Here is a 22,121-nt window from a genome sequence, read left to right as displayed (position 1 = left end):
ACACCATTTACACCTTTGATTGCTGTGATTATCTCTCTGCCGAGGTGTGATAAATGGCAGTTAGAAAGATTACCTGTAAACATCTGACATTATTCTCTGACTATATAAGCTGTGTTTTTATGCATCTCTCCACTTCACCTGACGAAGGAGCAGCGCTCCGAAAGCTTGTGATTTCAAATAAAGCTGTTGGACTATAACCTGGTGTTGTGTGATTTCTTACAGATAAGATTCATGACAATGATCAGGATCTGTGAGGTTATTGATTAGAATCTGTGAGTTATTGATCAGGAGCTGTGGGTCATTGATCAGGATCTGTGGGTTACTGACCAGGAGTTGTGGGTTATTGATCAGGATCTGTGGGGTTATTGATTAGGATCTGTGGCGTTATTGATCAGGAGCTGTGAGTTATTGATCAGGAGCTGTGTGTTATTGATCAGGATATGTGGGTTAATAATCAGGAGCTGTGGGTTATTGATCAGGAAAAGTGGGTTAATGGTCAGGATATGTGGGTCACTCTCACTGTACACAATCGCCGAATTATTTGAAGGGGCTACTCTTCGATTTTTGGCTGCACTTCAGTCCCATGCTCCTGATCTTAGGTCACCCGGTGCGGAGGGGAGCAGGCAGATCGGAGGACCTCCTCATTGGACTGCTCCTGGGCCGGGCCAAAGTAGCCATTAACTGGTCCAGGCAGCGGGCGGTCGTTCGGCTCGACTGCCTGCCTCTCTTCCGCGGCCATATTCGCGCCCGATGGCCCTGGAGATGGAGCACGCAGTGTCCGCCGGCACGCTTGAGTATTTCCACGACCGGTGGGGACTGGAGTGCATCATCATCCCGGCCAACACAATTTTAATTTAAGTTGTTAAGGTTCATTTAAAGTTTTATCAGTTAAAGTTTATTTGTTTTAGTGCACCAAATCAAAAGAGTACACAATCGGCAAGCTGTTGTTGCCTGTGCTGGACGCTCTGGGCGGGGCCTTCACTCCGGGCTCTGCCTCTGCCGTCGCTCGGGAGCCAGGATGTGGGGCCTCGGTTTGCGGGCCGTTCGGATGCTTCTGCTGTCCCGGCGGCTGAGGCCTGAGCGGGCGGTGAATCCTCGGGGTGCCGGTTGGGTGAAGCCGCCCGGCTGCGATGACACTGAGGAGACGCCGACAAGCCGGAGCGGGAGCAAGGTAGGGGCTGCGGGGCGTGTCAGGGGAGCACCGGCCGGGCCTGTGAGTCCGGGGCATTTATTCAACGTCGGTGTCCCCGAACCCTATAGGCTCACCCACCTACAGTAGAACACTCGCACCCTTTCGATTCACCAGCTATAGAACACTTGCACCCTATAGGCTCACCCACCTATAGAACACTTGCACCCTATAGGCTTACCCACCTACAGTAGAACACTCACCCTATAGGCTCACCCACCTACAGTAGAACACTCGCACCCTATAGACTCACCCACCTACAGTAGAACACTCGCACCCTATCGACTCACCCACCTACAGTAGAACACTCGCACCCTATAGACTCACCCACCTACAGTAGAACACTCGCACCCTATAGACTCACCCACCTACAGTAGAACACTCGCACCCTATAGACTCAACCACCTATTGTAGAACACTCGCACCCTATAGACTCACCCACCTATAGTAGAACACTCGCACCCTATAGACTCACCCACCTATAGTAGAACACTCACCCTATAGACTCACCCACCTATTGTAGAACACTCACCCTATAGACTCACCCACCTATAGTAGAACACTCGCACCCTATAGACTCACCCACCTACGGTAGAACACTCGCACCCCATAGACTCACCCACCTATAGTAGAACACTCACCCTATAGACTCACCCATCTATAGAACACTCGCACCCTATAGACTCACCCACCTACAGTAGAACACTCACCCTAAAGGCTCACCCACCTACAGTAGAACACTTGCACCCTATAGACTCACCCACCTATAGTAGAACACTCATGCCCTACCGTCTCACCCACCTATAGCCTCAGTTGGCCAGGTTTATCGTGTCACACTGTCTTTCTGTGCACCTGCTGTTTGACCCTGTATTCCTGGCACACTATTGTGTCACACTGTACCTGATCCATAGATAGTGTGTAATTAGCTGGATGGAAGTTACACTCCTGGGCCAATTTCCTTACCTTTTTTGTGTTTTACTTTCCTGCTGCTACTGGTTCAAGCTGTAGTGGAGTTCTCCTGGGGCACAAAACCACAAGCACCATCTGCCCTCTCGTCCAAGTGGTCAGTCTTCATCCATGAGGCCAATAGCAAGTGCTGGTCAGCCATTTAACCACAGGGTCATTGGAGCCGATCACATATAATTTAGATTTGTATTTTTGATCTTTGTAGGTGCCTCAGAGTCCGTCCTGGCAGCCCATCGAGGACAGTCAGCTTACAGAGGTAAGCAAGCTATTCAGATTTGAAAATAGCTGACAGCCATCCCTATTGACTCAGTGGTAAAACCTCCAACTGTGAACAATACAGACCTGGAAGGTGATGAGTTTGACCCCTGGTCTATGTTGTGGTAGGCGGGGGGGTAGGATTGCTACAATTGGCTCACCATCCCTGGGTTAGGGAGGGGAGATATCAATTCCTTATTCCTCTCCAGCAACCCCTGCTTGAAGTGCACAAGTGGGCAGACTCAAGCTGAGCTTCCACAGTCAGTCTACTAACATGAACCATCAAGTCTCACACGTGAAGGCCACTTGGGGGTGAGGGGATGGAAGGCACCTACTGATGGTTGAACTACTTTGGGGTTCAGTGCCTTTAGCTGAGAGAGGGGAGAAAGAATATAAAAGTAGCTGAATACAGCTGCGGCTCTTGCACATTAAGACCAGGAAGATTGATTATTCCTTTTTGTAGTCCAGGGACACCGTGCCCCTACTGCATCCTTAACTCGACACAGGCTGGGGATCGAACCTGGCTCAGTTGCATAATGGGTGGAGTACTTACCTGCTGAGTTAACAGGAGCTAAGGTTGGACATTTATTATATATTAATGAGCACCATATGCAAAACAAATCCTCCAGGTATCCATGGAGATGATTGACCACCTGGAACGGCTGGCACTTATAGATTTTCGGAACCAGGAGGGTGTGGAAAGGTTGGCCAATGCCATACAGTTTGCCAACCAGCTGCATGTTGTTGACACTGAGGGAGTGGAGCCCATGGATTCGGTGTTGGAGGACAGGTAACAGTGTTCTGTCTTATTATATGACTGTAAATTGGTTGTGAAAGTAAGGAGAGTAGGAGAGACAAGTGAATTAGGTTGGTTATACAATTGTACAGAGAAATGAAATTTTACACTGATAAATGTAAGGTATTGCAGTTATAAGCTCTGGAATTCCCTCCCTAAACCTCTCCACCTCTCTTCCTTTAAGACATTCCTTACAACCTATCTCTTTGACCAAGCTTTTGGTCACCTGTCCTGATGTTTCCTTATGTGGCTCGGTGTCAATGTTTGTCTGATTATGCTCCTGTGATGCATCTTGGGACGTTTTACTACGTTAACGGCACTATATAAATGCAAGTTGTTGCTGTTATTGGGGGAAGAAACTAATGACCAGATAATCTATTTTAGTGATGTTGGTTGAGGGATAAGTATTGGCCAGGACACGAGGGAGAACTCCCTTGTTCTTCGAATAGTGCCATGGGATCTTTTCTGAGAGGGCAGACGCGGCCTCGGTTTAACGTCTCAGCTGAAAGACGGCACCTCCGACAGTGCAGCACTCCCTCAGTACTGCACTGGAGTATCGGCCTAGATTGTGTGCCGTCTCTGGAGTGGGACTTGAACGCACGACCTTCTGACTCTGAGGCGAGAGTGCTACCCACTGAGTCAATGGCTGACGCCTAATGAAGATACAGCTGGATGCAATGACTGAAGAGTTGAGGTACCAGAGGGAGATCACTGGGCTTTGTTGTCCCTGACTTTCCTCCTGTTTCATTGTTTGAAGCTGATAGCTCAAAATCCTTTGTGTTTTGGTGAAAGATTTCACAGATGTGGATAGCTTGGTGGCAGGCAGGGCACTTTACAGTCCCTGTGCAGTAGTGTCTTGTCTGGAATCTGTTTCCCAGTGAATTGTGGAGCACAGCTGGCAATCACAGTGGGAAACACTAGTGGTTATCCCCAGGGTTGGATTGCAGAGCCCTTGGATTGTGAGTCGCTCTTGTCTTCTCAGTCAGGGAACAATGTTTTTTTTATTCATTGATGGGATGTGGGTGTCGCTGGCTGGCTAGGCCTGCATTTAGTGCCCATCCCTAATTGCCCTTGAGAAGATGGTGGTGAGCCGCCGCCTTGAACCACTGCAGTCCATATGGTGTAGGTACACCCACAATGCTGTTAGGAAGGGAGTTCCAGGATTTTGGCCCAGCGACAGTGAAGGAATGGCGATACAGGTCCAAGTCAGGATGGTGTGTGGCTTGGAGGGGAACTTGTAGGTGGTGATGTTCCCATGCGTCTGCTGCCCTTGTCCTTCTAAGTGGTAGAGGTCGCGGGTTTGGAAGATGCTGTTGAAGGAGCTTTGGCGAGTTGCTGCAGTGCATCTTGTAGATGGTACACACTGCAGCCACAGTGCGCCGGTGGTGGAGGGAGTGAATGTTGAAGGTGGTGGACGGAGTGCCAATCAAGCGGGCTGCTTTATCCTGAATGGTGTCGAGCTTCTTGAGTGTTGTTGGAGCTGCACTCATCCAGGCAAGTGGAGAGTATTCCATCACACTCCTGACTTGTGCCTTGTAGATGGTGGAAAGGCTTTTTGGGGTCAGGAGGTGAGACACTCGCCGCAGAATTCCCAGCCTCTGGCCTGCTCTTGTAGCCACAGTATTTATATGGCTGGTCCAGTTCAGTTTCTGATCAATGGTAACCCCCAGGATGTTGATAGTGGGGGATTCAGCGATGGTAATGCCATTGAATGTCAAGGGGAGATGGTTCGAGTCTCGCTTGTTGGAGATGGTCATTGCCTGGCACTTATGTGGTGCGAATGTTACTTGCCACTTGTCAGCCCAAGTCTGAATGTTGTCCAGGTCTTGCTGCATATGGACATGGACTGCGTCAGTATCTGACGAGTCTCGAATGGTGCTGAACAGTGTGCAATCATCAGCGAACATCCCCACTTCTGACCTTATGATGGAGGGAAGGTCATTGATGAAACAGCTGAAGATGGTTGGGCCTAAGACACTGCCCTGAGGAACTCCTGCAGTGATGTCATGTGATTGAGATGAATGACCTCCAACAACCACCTTCCTTTGTGCTAGGTATGATTCCAACCAATGGAGAGTTTTCCCCTTGATTCCCATTGACTTCAGTTTTGCTAGGGCTCCTTGATGCCACACTCGATCAAATGCTGCCTTGATGTCAAGGGCAGTCACTCTCACCTCACCTCTTGAGTTCAGCTCTTTTGTCCATGTTTGGACCAAGGCTGTAATGAGGTCAGGAGCTGAGTGGCCCTGGCGGAACCCAAACTGGGCGTCAGTTAGCAGGTTATTGCTGAGTAAGTGCCGCTTGATAGCACTGTCGACGACACCTTCCATCACTTTGCTGATGATTGAGAGTAGGCTGATGGGACGGTAATTGGCCGGGTCGGATTTGTCCTGCTATTTGTAGACAGGACATACTTGGGCAATTTTCCACATTGTCGGGTAGATGCCAGTGTTGTAGCTGTACTGGAACAGCTTGGCTAGGGGCGCAGCTAGTTCTGGAGCACAAGTCTTCAGTACTATTGCCGGAATGTTGTCAGGGCCCATAGCCTTTGCAGTATCCAGTGTCTTCAGCTGTTTCTTGACATCACGTGGAGTGAATTGAATGGGCTGAAGACTGGCATCTGTGATGCTGGGGACCTCGGGAGGAGGCCGAGATGGATCATCCACTCGGCACTTCTGGCTGAAGATAGTTGCAAATGCTTCAGCCTTGTCTTTTGCACTCACGTGCTGGGCTCCACCATCATTGAGGATGGGGATATTTTTGGAGCCTCCTCCTCCTGTTAACTGTTTAATTGTCCACCACCACTCACGACTGGATGTGGTAGGACTGCAGAGCTTTGATTTGATCCGATGGTTGAGATTGCTTAGCTCTGTCTATCGCATGTTGCTTCCGTTGTTTGGCATGCAAGTAGTCCTGTGTTGTAGCCTCACCAGGTTGACACCTCATTTTTCGGTATGCCTGGTGCTGTTCCCGGCATGCTCTCCTGCACTCTTCGTTAAACCAGGGTTGATCTCCCGGCTTGATGGTAATGGTAGAGTGAGGGATATGCCGGGCCATGAGGTTACAGATTGTGGTTGAATACAATTCTGCTGCTGCTGATGGCCCACAGCGCCTCATGGATGCCCAGTTTTGAGTTGCCAAATCTGTTCGAAATCTGTATGTAATGTGAATTAGACAGGAAAAGGGAGGCTAACTAAAATGGGATTTTAGTTTTTTTTTAATTTGAAACAAAAAATTTCCCCATAAATCCCTCTCTTCACAGTGGGGGCTGGGGGGCAGTCAGGGTATTCCAGGCTGGGTGCTAACTCTCCCTCCCTGCTGACGGAACACAAGGCATTGGCAGAGATGTGGGTATGGCACCTTCGCGCTCTCTACACAAGAGACATGGGTTGACGTGGAGTGAAGAATGAGAACAAGTGACTAACCTTGGAAAAATTTCCAGTTTAGAAAAGAATGCTCCGGTCATGGAGGCGTTGATTGTTGGGGGGTGAGAGCGGTATAAGTCATTGTGGGGAAATCCTCTCTGCTGTCAGTAGGGCCGCTGACAACAGTATATAATCATAAATGGGTTAAGTGAAGTCGGTGTGTTGCTCACCTTTGAGCCCCGATGTGAAAGTCAGCTCACTGTGAGTTTGAGATTCAAAGAGGCCAGTATCCTTATTTTAGATCTTCCATGCCCCCTTTTGTGACGTTCTGAACCCAGCATCTAGACTTTTACCCTGCCCCCCAGGTCTTGGGCAGTGTGGCATTGGTGCTCAAACGGAAACTGTTTTGATGATATGATTTATATCCTTGTGTTTAGATCGCACTATAGCCAGGCCTTTAAACAGCTAGGCTGAATACACTGGAATTCCCTCCCTAAACCCCTCTGCCTCTCTCTGCTCCTTTAAAACTCATCTTAAAACCTGCCTCTTTGACCAATCTTTTGGTCACCCCTCCTAATCTCTCATTTGGACTGGTGCCCATTTATTCTCACGTGTCAAAGCCCCAGTGGGTAGAGTGTTCTGGCTGCACAAGTAGCAGGAAGAAGCTCTGGAAAGCTGCATGGTTTTCGCCGGTTCATCTCCAGCAGCACCCTATGTACATTTGGGGTCCCTGAGCTGTGGTTCTACCAACCTGCACCTAAGCTCTCTGGCCTTGGGTAAGTGGGATGGGCCTCTAGAGGGAGAGAGTGTCCACCCGGTACTGCTTCTTGGGTGGTGGTAAACAGAGGATTCCGTGAGCTTGTGTTTCTCACAAAGTGTTTCATCAGGATGCAGGTTATTTAAAGCTCTGTGGAGAACTGCGAAAATATTCTTTACTTTTTATTGTTTTGAAAGAGACACTGGGAAATTGTAAACTATTGTAATCTGCTGTGTTTACTCTTGTTTAATTAATGAACCTAATTAATAGTTTGTAGCCTCAGAAATGTAGACTCAGAGTTTTGTTTGTCCATCAGAGAGACCAGGAGAGTACAAGGTGTCTTGTACGATTTACAGTGAGTTTAGCAGCAAAAGGGGTCTATTGTTCACCTGAGGCACACTAACTCTCAGATCACCTTGCACTTAAGGTCATGTTAGGGTTCAGAGGAAGAAGGGCCTTGGCGGCGGGAGAGGTTCTTTGTGCTGAGCATGAGAACATTTAAATATAGAGTGCACCTGAATCGCATCAGGATTATATATATGCAAAAATGCTGGAAATACTTAGCAGGGCAGGCAGCATCTATGGCGAGAGAAACAGAGTTAACATTTCAGGTCGATGGTCTTTCATCAGAACTGGAAAAAGTTAGAGATGTAACAGATTTTAAGCAAGTGCTGCAGGGGCAGGGAAAGTGGGAAGGAGGAGGTAAAAGGGCAGGTGTTGCATCTCCTGCGCTTGCACAGGAAGATGCTGTGGGGAGGGATTGTTGGGGGTGATTGAGGAGTGGACCAGGGTGTCGTGGAGGGAGCGGTCCCTTCGGAATCCTGAAAGGGGAGGTGAGGGGAACCCTATTGTGGTTCTGGGAGGGAGGGGAAGGGGTGAGAGCAGAAGTGCGGGAAATGGAACGGACACGGTTGAGGGCCGTGTCAACCATGGTAGAGGAATCCTCGGTTGAGGAAAAAGGAAGACTTATCGGAAGTACTAGTGTGGAAGGTGGCATCGTCAGAACAGATGCGGCGGAGACGGAGAAACTGGGAGAATGGAGTAGAGTCCTTACAGGAAGCGGGGTGGGAGGAAGTGTAGTCCAGGTAGCTGTGGGAGTCAGTGGGCTTATAGTGGATGTTTGTCGATAGCCTATCCCCAGAAATGGAGACAGAAAAGTCGAGGAAGAGAAGGGAAGAGTCAGAGAGGGACAATGTGAAGGTGAGGGAAGGGTGGAAATTGGAATCAAAATGAATGAAATTTTCTAGTTCAGGGCGAGTGCAGGAAATGGCACCAATACAGTCATCAATGTACCGGAAAAAGAGGGAGGGGACCTGAGTAGGACTGGAACAAAGAAAGTTCCACATATCCCATGAAAAGGTAGGCATAGCTAGGACCCAGGTGGGTTTCCATAGCAACACCTTTAATTTGGAGGAAGTGAGTGGAGTCAAAGGAGAAGTTGTTCAATGTGAGGAGGGTGGTGGTGGATGGGGACTGGTTGGGCCTCTGTTCAAGGAAGAGCGGAGCGCCCTCCCTTCCCACTGTCCAGGGCCCTAAACACTTCCTCCAGGTGAAACAGTGATTTACTTGTACTTTTTGCAATTTAGTATACTGTAGTCACCTGTCACTTTAATTCTCCGCTCCACTCCCACTCTGACCTTGGCCTCTTGCACTGTTCCAATGAAGCTCGAGGAACGGCACCACATCTTTCGATTAGGCACTTTACAGCCTTCTGGACTCGACATCGAGTTCAACCATTTCAGACCATAACCTCGGTCCCTATTTTTTCACATGGCAGCTGCTGATGATTCTAATATTCCTATTTACACCTCTTCTAGACTCATCTTTACTTTATTTACTTGTCCCATTACCATCTCCTTTTGCTTTGTACTATCATATCTTTTGTCATTTAATCACTCCTGCCTTCCACCCTATCACAGACCTTACCTTTCCTTCCTCTCCCCACTTTCCCTGCCTCTGCACTTGCTTAAAATCAGAGCCATAAGAAATAAGAGCAGGAGTAGGCCATACAGCCCCTCGAGCCTGCTCCGCCATTCAGTAAGATTATGGCTGATCATCCACCTCACCTCCACTTTCCCGCCCGATCCCCATATCCCTTGATTCCCCATGAATCCAAAAATCTATTTATCTCAGCCTTAAATATACTCAAAGACTCAGCATCCATAGCCCTCTGGGGCAGAGAATTCCAAAGATTCACAACCCTCTGAGTGAAGAAATTCCTCCTCATCTCGGTCTTAAATGGCCTATCTAAGTCTTTTCAAGGGCTGATGTTTAGGATTGATTTTACTGTCTGTGAGTAAAGTACCAGAAACCCAAAGGGAGCGGGACAACTCCACAGAAACTCCTGATTTCATTCTGGCGGTGAGCCATGGTGGTATAGTGGTGAGCATAGCTGCCTTCCAAGTAATTGACCTGGATTCGATTCCCGGCCATCGCAATTCGGCATTCTTTAATCCCCTTACATCTGAAACTGCAAGATTGGAACCGAAATTGATGCTGCTGATTGTTTCCAAAACACAAATGGGTATAATTTATATAAAAATACTTTCAACATTGCTTTCTTTACCATATAATGTTACGTTCTCCAGGACTAGAGAATTTTAGCTATGATGAAAGATTGGACAAGCTGGGTTTGTTTTCTTTGGAACAGAGGAGGCTGAGGGGAGATTTAATTGAGGTGTATAAAATTATGAGGGGCTTAGATAGAGGACCTATTTCCCTTAGCAGAGGGGGCATAGATTTAAAGTAATTGGTGGAAGGATTAGAGGAAAGGTGAGATTTTTTTTCACCCAGAGGGTGGTGTGGGTTTGGAAGGGTGGTAGAGGCAGAAACCCTCAGCACATTTAAAAATGACTTGGATATGTGCTTGAAGTGCCATATCTTCAAGGCTACAGACCAAGAGCTAGAAAGTGAGATTAGGCTGGATAGCTCTTTTTCGGCTGGCACAGAGACAATGGGAAGAATGGCCTCCTTCTGTGCCGTAAGTTTCTGTGATTCTATGATTCTTATCCTGAGACTGTGCCTCCGAGTTCTAGACCCTCCAGCCAGGGGAAACAACCTCCCCGCATCTACCCTGTCAATCCCCTTCAGAATCTTGTATGTTTCAACGAGATCACCTCTCCTTCTAAACGCCAGAGAGTATAGGCCCATTCTACACAATCTCTCATCATAGGACAGCCCTCTCATCCCAGGAATCAATCTAGTGAACCTTCGTTGCACCGCCTCCAAGGCAAGTATATCCTTCCTTCGATAAGGAGACCAAAACTGTGCACAGTACTCCAGGTGTGGTCTCACCATGGCCATGTACAATTGTAGCAAGACTTTCTCTGTTACAGCTCTAACTTTTTCCAGTTCTGATGAAAGCTCATCGACCTGAAACGTTAACTCTGTTTCTCTGTCCACAGATGCTGCCTGACCTGCTGAGTATTTCCAGCATTTTCTGTTTTTATTTCAGATTTCCAGCATCTGCAGTATTTTGCTTCTATATATATATATATATATGCAAATTCTTTGTTAATCCCAAAGGCTTTTCTTTGTTGGATCTGGGCAGATTGCTTGTAATTTACCCTAAACCAACAGGTCAATCCATAGAATCAGCCAGCCTCAGGTAAACGTATATTTAAACTTAAATAAAAACAGAAAATGTTGGAAATACTCAGCAGGTCAGGCAGCATCTGTTGAAACAGAGTTAATGTTTCAGGTTGATGACCTTTCATCAGAACTGGAAAAAGTTAGAAATGTAACAGGTTTTAAGCAAGTACAGAGGAAGGGGAAGGGGAGGAAAGCACAAAAGGGAAGGTCTGTGATAGGGTGGAAGGCAGGAGAGATTAAATGACAATAGGGATGATGGTGCAAGGCAAAAGGGGATGTAATGGCACAATAAAAGAAACAAAAGATGGGTCTAGAGGAGCTGAAAATGACAAAAGCAGAATCATTACTAGTAACTGTCTGAAAAAATGGGAGCAATGGTTATCATCTGTATATTTAAATTTATTGCTTCACTCTGAGATTAGTCAGCTCTGAACAGGTTGTTCAGTGTTTAACTGGATGCACACGATATTGGTCTGCACAACGCCTGCAAAAGTAGTAAAGCAATAATGCCCGGGAAAGGGGGGGGGGGTGGTGCAGAGCTTGGGCAGCAGGTGTCTAAAACGTAATTTTCTTGCCAGAGCACCGAGTTGTCTGTCACAGGTCTATGCAGTCTTATTGACCACAGCTATTAAAATAGGACCTTTCAATTAAGTTTCCAAAATATTGCTGTTTTTTCCACAGGCCTTTGTACTTGCGTGCGGACGAGGTCACAGAAGGTTACTGTGCAGAGGTGGTCCTGAGCAATGCAAGGCACGTTGTAGAGGAATACATTGTGGCACCTCCAGGTAAATTCAGCCAGCTTGTCCACTGGAAATGTTTGCCGATTTTACATTCATCACGTGGTGTGAATTAAATTTTGTTCTCTACAATTTTCGCCCATCCTCTCCCGAAGGCGTTGGTGTAGATTTTCAACTTGCTGTCCAGACGTCAAATGGAAGTTGCGAATTGTCCGCCTGATTTTCATTTCCATTAATTGAAAATCTTCCCCATTGACTCTTTGCTGCCACAAGATCCATGTTTGGCAGTATTGGCCAAACGGCTGCTGTTGATATGTGAGCCATGAGGGTGAGTGTCAGAAGACTGTCTGACCATGTAGGACATGTAATTGCCAAGCCTGATCCTGATCTTGCCTAATACCCACACACGAACACTTGTAGAGGGAGTTGTTATATAGCAGTTGAGAGTGGGAGTCACGGCTAACTTTCCTTTTGCCTAACTCCGGGTGGTGCAGCTGTCAGACTTCGGCTGAGACCAGCTAACTCATCCTAACTCAGCGATTGAACCTGATCTGTGGCACACAGATAATGACTTTTACCTTTGAGCCAATGGAGAAGGGATGGAGGGTGTGAAGTGAAATGTTTACACGTTGCTTAAAATGTGCTTCACGCTTCAGTAGTCTGATTTTAAAATTATATTACTCTTCTGGATGGTAGTGTAGTGTTTTTTTTAGTTATGCTCATCAATGTGAGGAATGTTAGTGCTGAGGAATACGACACTTCCCACTTCAGGCACCCAGTGCCAACATCTGGAATTGCAAGGTCAACAACAATGTCTGGTATTTAAATAGTAGTGACTTTAATGCTTCTTAATGCATGAGGAAAATAGAGCCAAAGAAAAAGCCTTTCAGAGGGTCTTAAGGGATTTGGAGGGGTTTAGGTGGCTGAAGGTACAGCTGCCAATGATCGTGCAAAGGAAAGGGGAACTGCGGTGGAAACTGGAATCAGAGGAGGGGAAATTTAGGCTCAAGGAAGTTACAGAGATGGAAGGGGCAAGGCCATGGAGCAATTTTAAATACAAGGATGAATTTGAGGTGTTGGCAAACTGGGAGTCAAAGTAGGTCCATGAGAAAAGAGGTGATGGGCAAGCAGGACATGGTACAAGAAAGAATACAAGCAGCAGAGTTTTGGATGAGCTGGAGTTTATGGACGGTGGAGAATGGGAGGTTGGCATGGAGAGCAATGAAGTCTGGAGGTGGGCTGAGGCTCCTTCGAGCTTTTGTCATCCCAAAAGCTGTAACTGGGCTGCTGGCTGGGACAGCAGCATATTCTCAATGTTCAGTTTTATTCCAATGATTGGGCACAATGTTGAAGTCAGAATAGCAGGGCGTCCATATTAAACACACTGTTAACCCACATCACCTACGAGTGCTTCAGAAATCGTGGAGAGGGAAGATGTTAAGAGTTCATGCCATTTAGACACACAAATACTGATAATGATTGATAGAATGAGTCGCAGGACCGTTGGAATTTGAATGAGCTGATTTTATGCATGGGTAGCTGCTAACAACTGAAGGGTCCAGTTGCATTGCTTTCCCAATGCTGTCATTGCAGCGAGTAATGAAGGCTGAAAGCTGATGCCAACCCTTTGTGTGATTTCAGTCTCCATCACACAGAATGGCTTCAAGCATTTATCAGTATTGCCTGGAGTAGTCCTTTAACCGTGGTGATTTAATCTTTTTGCACAGTGATTTCCAATATTGATTTCCCACTTCTATCTTTGCATCGAGATAAATGAGGAGACCCAAATTGCTGTACTTTATCATGTTAAACTGAAAGTGCCACATTTAATAACTATCTCAAGAAAATCAGTGTGTGGCTTTTGATGGGAAATTATGCCTGTTCTCAATGTGAGAGGGTTCCAGTATTATCATTTTCTACTTTTGGACTTCATGGGAATGGATGCTGTCCAGTACCTCATAGAAGTGGCCATTATTCATGGTGAGCCTTAGCAGTACCACCAGACTGTTTGACTTCCCAGCCAAGCCTGATCCTGTGCTCACCCAAATACACTTCGGTAGTGATGAGGAGCAGGAAGCCTGGCTGATTTTTCCTTTCCCTAACCCAGGAGTGCTGAGGCCAGTTGTAGGTCTCTTGCTGCCACTCGAGCTGAGATCAGTTAACTTGGCACAGAATCAAACCTCAAGACATTCTGGTCTGTATCACTTAGCTACTCATTGGAAAAATTCACTGAGCCATTGGGGAGCCATTCTGAATGTACTTTGTTATTTGGCTTTGTAAAATTATTTGAGATATGTTGGTGGTCACAAGGCTACCTCAACAACCAAAAATGTCAGCCAGGCTGCTTAGCAGGTTTGCTTTATGCAAAAGTTCAGAGCCAGCCAACCATTCCCATTGACAACAGCTAATTTTAAATGTCAGATGATAGTGGGAGTTCATGTCACTGTTTAGCGTGAACGTATTCATCTGCAAAATGTATTGGATTTTGCACTGTATGGTACTGCAGTGTTATTTGATCGCTGTGTTTAGGTGGATAAAATGATAATTGTGGGGGCTTGGCAGCAAGACTGGAGTTGTCTAAATTCTTTCATTGGTTCATGGGAAAGGAAATGTATATGCAAGGAGCAGGCTTGTGTTATGGTTCTGCACCATAATGAAGCCAATCTTAGCCAAGGTGGGGTTGCAATAATTAGTCTGTTTCTCGAGGTAGTGTAGGGTAATTAATAGCCAGCGTTCCTGATCACTGTTCAGTGACCATTTGTTGGAAAGTGCACGTATCAACTGAAGATGGGATCAGACTCCGCTCTGGCCCTCATGGTACAACAGCCCGTCACCACTCACCCTCTTAGCTCACGTGAATATCCACTTAAAGATAAATAAGGCTGCTGCTCCTATGGAACTTGTGAATCGGAGCCTTCAGGCGAGCACAAGAAAATCAGGGGGCGGGAGAGGGATCCTTAAATAGTTTCAGAGCATTATCAGAACCCGATACTGTTACAACTTTAAAGCACTCTCCCATCACTTACTCTGTAAAACATGATTTTGCTGCATATATTACACCCCAGTTAGAATGGTCAGGAAAAGTGCTGTTCAATGAGTGTTACTTTCTACACTTACTGGCTAGGGTTTTCCAATTGTACGCTCGCTATGCCCAAGATTGCTCCCCAGTCAGGACAGGAAAACCATGGGCCGGGAAGTGCAGAGTTAGACAATTGCAGCCACTGTGTGCAGCGTGATTCTGTTGGTGCAGCGAGTATCCAATTCTGTACAGAAGTGACCATTTCTGAGCAACAAAGATCACTTGCCCAAACAATCATTTGCTTTTTGCAGTGTCTTACTAGGATTGTATTTTGCACAATGTAAATAAACATCTTTTATTTCTAGGCAATATTCCACTGCCAAAGAAAGAAGAGAGAGACACTTTTCTCCAGCATTCTAACTGGTGACCACGGACTGGTGCTTTATGACAGAGGAAACTTTGGGATCAAAACAAAAGAATTTTCAAATGGATGTTTTTGGCGGGGGGGGATCTCGCTGAAATCACTGTGCCTGCACCAGCGAAGACCCAAGTACAACACCATGTCAACTGAACTGATTTTTCATAATGTCAAATGGCAGTGCCGTTACATTTGAAATTCAGTAAAAAATGCAGATTATGTTTCTCAATCAACGTGTGGAAATGTTAGATTTAATAATATCAAAAATAACTCACTGGACAGAAAAAGTTAGAGGCTCATCTGAGGAATAAAACCAGAAAAGGTGTCCCTTGGCTCAGTGGGTAGCACTGTAGCCTCTGAGGCAGAAGGGTTTGGTTTCAAGTCCAACTCCAGAGACTTGAGCACATAATCTAGGCTGACACTTCAGTGCGGCACTGAGGGAAGTGCCATCTTTCAGATGAGACACTAAACTGTCTGAACTCCCCAGCTCTCTTTTGAATCGTGCTATGGGATCTTTTATATCCACTTGAGAGACAGACGTGGTTTAAAGTCTCATCTAAAAGACAGCACTTTCGACAGTGCAGCACCCCCCCTGCACTGAAGTGTCAGCCTAGATTATGTGTTCAAGGCTCTGGCGTGGGGCTTCCCACTCTTCTGCCCAAGGCCAAATACTATTACTGAGCCACAGCTGACACTGCCACTAGCTGCTGAAACAGACAAGCAGCTATCTCCAACAGCAAACTCCTCCATAACTTCAATTTAGAACAAATTCCTTTAAAAAAATTTTAGTTAAGGAAAAATCCCAGGTTAATATCCAATTTAACATTTTCTTCATGGTTCATTTCTTTCATAGTCTTATTATTTCAAATTATCAACAAGTATTAGAACTTCAAGATTTACTTGGTTGGTGTGTGTTTTTGAAGGAGTGGATTGTGACAAGTTGATGTACATGGCACAAAATACCTTTCTTCACAAATAAACACACAGCATGTCCCTGGCTACCTTTTTATTTAAAAAAGGAAGTATGCTAAATTAATTGAGAAGTCAGTAAAGATCCATGGAACAAAACACAACAAAGTCAATAAAAAGAAAAAAAACCCAAGTTTATTTAATTCAAAGCATCTCACGAAATATAGAATTGAAGAAAAAAAACTAACTGCCAATGATGGAATGTGAATTAAAAAGAAATTTCTGACTACCAAGTCCTCATCTATATTGGGGTTTGGGTGAATACCGAGGGGAGCTTCTGCTTTGATAGGGAGAATATCGACCTCTGGAAAGAGACCTTGATCTTGACCTGCCGTAACTAGAACTTCTGGGCTTGTCTGCACGAACTCTAATATAAGCAGTCTCTCCCTGGAAAAGAAATGATTGGTATCAGTGCTGTGAGCAGAAGCTGTGGAAAAGGGTTTGAATACAGCATTAAGCAGCTTGTGTCTCATTGATAGCAAATAGTACAACAGCCAGGAGGAGTTTACTGCATAACATTGTTTCCTCTTTTTAAAAAAAAACTTCCTTGTTTGTTAATTTTCTCCTCCCTCACCCTGAAGGTGTTAACTTCTGCTGGGTATGGTTCCACGGGCTCCAGACACGCCTGGAGTGGTGGGCATTCACATGCAAGCCCAGTGAACGCGGAGAGTCTATTCAACAATCTGAGGGATCACATCCCAGTCTCTAAACCCATCTTCACCCAAAGTTTACAAATTACACTGTCCAGCTGGGCAAGCAACCCTGGCTGATCTTTGCCTTCCTAAGCCAGAAATGCTGACACCCACTGTTACAATCTGCTGCCATGGTGGAGATCAGTAAACTCGGCCCAGAATCTGCTATTTTCTGTGTGTGACTCAAGTTACATCTTTATCAAATCAACACAAGTGTTTCAAAGTTAGAATAATTTGCTGTTACTTTAAATACACAATGGCCTTGAAAACATGCAGGCTGCAATCCCAGCAGTAAAGATCATGCCCACTGGTGCCCGCCCGTGCTCACCCTGCTGGAGTTTGCGGGGTGAATGGGAGAGCACGTCATGGGACTGGTAGATGCCCACGCCACTCACTGAGTGCCCCTTGCTGCCGGAAACTCCAGCACCTGACTGCCATGGAGGTGAACACTTAGCAAGATCCCTCAAACAGCAATGAGATGAATGAGCAGCTAATTTGTTTCTGGTGTTTGCTGAGGAATGAACATCAGTTACGACACCAGAACTCACTGCTTTTCTTTAAATCCAACCTGAACAGGTAGAAAGGGCTCTGGTTTAATGTCTCGCCCAAAAGATGGCACCTTCAGCAGTGCAGCACTCCCTCAGTAATGCACTGAAGTGTCAGGTTATGTTCTTGAGGCCTGGAGTCGGAGTTCAACCACCATATTTTTTACTTGTGGGCGAGAGTGCAATGACTGACCAAAGTTGGCACTATGTACTTGCTACCAGAACACAATAACCCCCTCCCAAAGTGGCATTCCTCTTTTTCTGTTAGAAAGGAACTCTGGGTGGCACAGTGGTTTAGACAGTGACCTTTTATCTCTGGGACCTGGTTTGAAATCCAGCCCAGATTTATAAAATAATAGTCTCCTGTCTACTGACTATAAGGGTTGTGTAAAATGAGCTTGGGCATCTCAATCCAGTTCCTAGTAGGTGCAGCCCACAGCACAAAACTGTACCCAGTTCAGCGCTAATCCAAAATCTCACTGAGACCACAGGGCAGCTGGTGCAGTAGGGGGTGCTCTTGAGGTTGGGACTGAGGCAGAGTAGAAGAATCCCTACTCTGCATCTGGCTGTGCGATACCTGACCTGAGCGTGCTTGATGCAAATACTGAATACCTGAAATGGGAAGAGTTACATTCCTGTCAATTAGAGAAACAATCTCTACCAGGTCCCATGACTGTCCAGTTGATAAAACCAGTGTAATTATTGAGCCATACAGACCAGAAGGTACCTGGTTTGATTCTCAACCTGCTGAAGACTGGCAATAGAGTTACAATTAGACTGTGCATTCCCCCAGTCCCTGGAGCTCCTAATCATTATGTAGTGACTCCTGCTGTACGTGGATGATTGGTGAGGACAGGATTGGGCTCTGCTCCATCAAATAAACACTCAGAATCCTGGCCCTGGCTGATATACACAAAATAGCCAATTGGATGATTCGGGGGGAGAGAGGGCGACAAATGGGGGAGTGGAAATTGTGCAGTGACTAGTTCTGAATGTCCCTGGCAGAAAATGCTGCTGATTAATATGGAATCTGGCTGCTATGAAAAATATTGACATTCCAAGTTGAAACATCTCCAAGTTTCCAGGAAACACCTGAATTACTGTTGTAACATCTGGAGAACAGACGCTCATCTTTTCCCAAAACAGTGTCTGCACAAGCTAGTCTACACTGGTACAGATTCGTCTCAACTGCACATTACTTCAGCTATGCTATTGAAATATGTTTGCCTTTATTCCCTCGCCAACTCCCCCGCCCCGAACGCCACAATGGCACTGGTTTACGGTACAATTCCAAATGCATCAGCTACCTTTGGGTAGTGGGTGGGTGCTAACAGGTTATATCCTGTCCTCATCTCATCCATAGCCCACATACAGGAAACTCTATTATCCGGCACCAACAGGACCGGCGTGGTGCCGGTTTATCAAAAAGTCCGGATTACAGAGGTATAGTTTAAAAGGTACGAGAGCTCCGTACACAGCAACAAATCCAGGCTTCCCTGTTGCTTAGCAACATGTGCAGGAACTCCGGCCACAGACCAAGCGAACAAGTGCACGAACCCCAGTTACACAGCCACAGATCCAGGAACTGCCACTAATATGAAGTAAAACTTACCTGAACCTACTCCTGAATTTTGCCGGTTAACAGAGATTTCCGGTTATTTAGGTGTCGGTTAAGAGTTTCCTGTACCCACTTCCTAACAGAAAACGATGGGCAGCGATCAGGAGTGAAAACCCTGGCCAAGTTCAGTTGACCCAGTAGAGATATGAGATTGAAGCTGGGCCCTACCTTGTCTGTAGGGCTCTGTTTCACACCAAGCCCGAAATAGATAAGATGCTTGAGGGACTCATTAGTGATACAATATATGAATGCTTGGATAGAGAGGGACATACTGGGGACACCAAACATGGCTTCATAAAAAGATCATGTCTTACAAATCTAATTGTATATTTTGAAGAAGTTACAAAGTTGGTGGATGAGGAAAGCCCAGTAGACATTGTCTACTTAGACTTCCAAAAAGCTTTTGATAAGGTACCACACAAGAGGCTTCTCTGTAAGATCAAATCCTCTGGTATTGGTGGTAATATATTGAGCTGGATTGAGAACAGGCTGGCAGGACGTAGGCAAAAAGTAGTTATAGATGGATTTGGATCTGTTTGGAGACCGGTCACCAGTGGTGTCCCGCAGGGATCGGTGTTAGGACTGTTGCTCTTTACTATTTTTATTAATGGTCTGGAGTAGGTGTTGGGGGCATGATCTGCAAATTTGCAAATGATACGAAGATCTGTGCGAGTGTTAGGACTGTAGACGATGCTCGTCTGCTTCGGATGGATCTTAATGTGTTGGGAGATTGGGCTCATGACTGGCAAATTATGTATAACTTGGATAAATGCAGTGTTATGCATGTGGGCCGGGTAAATGCTCAACATTAATACACCTTTCAGGAAAAAGCATTAAAGGTGGAGATAGAAAGAGATTTGGGCACTCTAGTGCATACATCTCTAAAGGTACATGAGCAATGCTGTGAAGTGATAGCTAGAGCAAATAGGGTGTTGGGGTGTATCCATAGGACAATTGAGTAGAAGACAAGGCATACTATTTTGCCTTGGTCAAGCCTCACTAGGAATATTGTGTCCAGTTTTGGTCTCCTCACGTGGTGGGTGAAATTGAGGCTTTGGAGAGGGTGCAGGAGGGCCGCTAGACTTTAGAGAAGTGTAGACTTAGGGGGGGTCTGATTGAGGTTTAAGACAATGAAGGGAATAGGCTGTGTTCCAGTTGACAGTTTGTTACAATTAAATAGGTTAGGGAGGACCAGGAGTCACAATTTTAAGTTGTATAAGGCCAGATCTGGTTCTTTTCCCAGAGAATTGTGGACCTCAGGAACAGGCTGCCATCTTGTGTGGTGAAGGAATTCAGCGAATCAGCATCCAAGCGAGAGCTGGACCGGTTTCTGGCTGGGGCAGAGATCACCTCTTGCAGAAGGCAGGGAATTCAGGGCCAAAGTGATCTCCTGGACTAGTTTTGATCGCCTAGATGGGTCAGAGAGGAAATTCTCAGATTTCCCCCCTTAAATTGGCCTCTCCCAGGAGATCACATGGTTTTGGGTGGGGTGGAGAGTATATATTGTGATGCATAAGGTATCGCAATTGTGAGGGACAGGCTCGATGGACCAGAAGGTCTTTATCTGACCGTCATTGTTCATATGTAGCTCTGTGCTTTACTTTATAATCCAATCATAAACACAATTTGATTTAAAACTAAGCTCACTAATTAATGCACTGATGTTGCAATAATTGAGCTGTAGATAGAGCGGAAGGGGAGTACAGCTTTACTTTTCACAATGGAGAGTCCAAATATTCGCCTGCTCTGAACATCAGAATTTCAGGGGAGTCTGGGTGGGTGTGTATTCCAGACTTCACTTTGTTTCCATTCATGTGTGCACTTTAGCTTCCGCTCCAGATCTTTTTCTTTCGGCATCTTCTATCTCCTTCCCTATGGCCACACCACCTCTCGTTTCTCCTCCAACTCCAGCATCAAACCATCTCTTGTGGCCTCTGTACACCCATGGTTTCAATCTGACAAGGCTATCTCCGACCACTTCCTTACCTCTATCCTCCTCCAATCCACTACTTTAACCACCCGCTAATGCAAAAACTCTCCAAGATCCTTACAACCTCACACTCAAATCCCCCAACTTTGGCCCTCCATTCACTGTGACCACTCCAGGACTGTCAATTTCTTTAACCGTGCTCGCACTTCTATCTTTAATCCCACTAAAACTATCAGCATCTTCCACCTCTGCTGTTCTCCTTGCAAGGCCTCCCATCTTCGCTCACTTAAATCTGAGGGCCATAAACTTGAGCATAACTGGTGCACAAGTGCCTAGTCATCGGTCACCAGACCTGGCTTGAACATGCTTGTTATCCTCAGCCAAAAAACGCCAATTACTCTAGTAACATTCTGGAGGGCTGGGATAACCCCAAGCTCCTTTTCTATGACCAAAAGCCTCCCTAAGCCCTTCTCCCCGACCCTCCAGCCTTGTCTCAAACACCAAGTGCGGGGAGCTCATGGATTTTTTTGTCTCCAAAAGCAGCTGCCTCTTGGCCCAAACGCCCATCCACTGCCATATCTCTGCAGCTTCTCCCCCATCTCCATGAAACTTCTCATCTATGAGACACACCTGCTGCTCCCTCAATACCCTCCCCACTCAACTCTCTTTTCTGGCCCCCATACTAGCTAATACTGTCAATGGATCCACCTCCTCAGACACTGTCTTTTACTGTCAAAATTATCATCCTTCTCCTCCTCCTCAAAACACACACCTTCCACCCTTCCATTCTTGCTAACCAGCATCCTATCTCCAACCCCCCAGCGCCCCTCTCCTAAATCCTTTAAGATATCATCGCCTCCCATTTCTCCGGTAACTACCTGTTCAAACCATCCAGATTCTGCTTCCACCCTTCTCAACGTTGAAATGACCCCAACCGAAGTCTTCAATGATACCCTCTGTCACTGTGACCAGTGCTTATTCCTTCTTGTACTCCTTAATCTCTCCACAGTCTTCAATATGGTCAATTATGCCATTCGCCTTTAATGCATCTCCTCCTTTGCAGGGTTGCATTCCTACCGATCTAAACTTAGTCAGAGCAACTCTCCCCTCATCCGCACCATCACCTCTGGAGTCGCCCACAATTTCCACCCGGCCTCCCCCTTTTCTTGCCTACAGTATCCTCAGATGTAGCGTCATATACACCAATGCTTTCCAGCGCTACCCTTCCTGCATCTTCCTGGACCTCTGCTGCCTCTGTACTGTTAATTTGCTTG

At 46.2% G+C, this 22,121-nt stretch overlaps 2 protein-coding genes across 3 annotated transcripts in view; one reads left to right on the top strand and one right to left on the bottom strand.

Moving 5' to 3' along the window:
- The first annotated feature begins 633 nt into the window (after positions 1-633).
- On the top strand, positions 634-15,322 carry gatc (glutamyl-tRNA amidotransferase subunit C). The gene is made up of 5 exons (XM_085961855.1): positions 634-1,171; positions 2,361-2,411; positions 3,040-3,200; positions 11,601-11,704; positions 15,041-15,322. The coding sequence occupies exons 1-5, from the start codon at positions 1,019-1,021 to the stop codon at positions 15,100-15,102; spliced, it is 531 nt and encodes a 176-aa protein (XP_085817981.1). The 5' UTR covers positions 634-1,018; the 3' UTR covers positions 15,103-15,322.
- An 853-nt stretch (positions 15,323-16,175) lies between these two features.
- Positions 16,176-22,121, bottom strand: part of LOC147104499 (serine/arginine-rich splicing factor 1A-like) — a 34,113-nt gene continuing 28,167 nt past the window's right edge. For both annotated transcript variants that reach the window (XM_085961854.1, XM_085961853.1), the window contains exon 5: positions 16,176-16,449. In XM_085961854.1, coding sequence (XP_085817980.1) covers positions 16,300-16,449 — 150 coding nt within the window. In that variant the 3' untranslated portion in view covers positions 16,176-16,299. The remainder of the gene's footprint in view (positions 16,450-22,121) is intronic.

Source organism: Somniosus microcephalus, chromosome 19 (assembly GCF_052327205.1).
Source record: "Somniosus microcephalus isolate GS21.2 chromosome 19, FLI_Smic_1.0, whole genome shotgun sequence".
NCBI classification, from domain to species: Eukaryota; Metazoa; Chordata; class Chondrichthyes; order Squaliformes; family Somniosidae; genus Somniosus; species Somniosus microcephalus.
The sequence above is the reverse complement of the archived record's forward strand: the minus strand, read 5'-3'. Positions and strand labels throughout refer to the sequence as shown.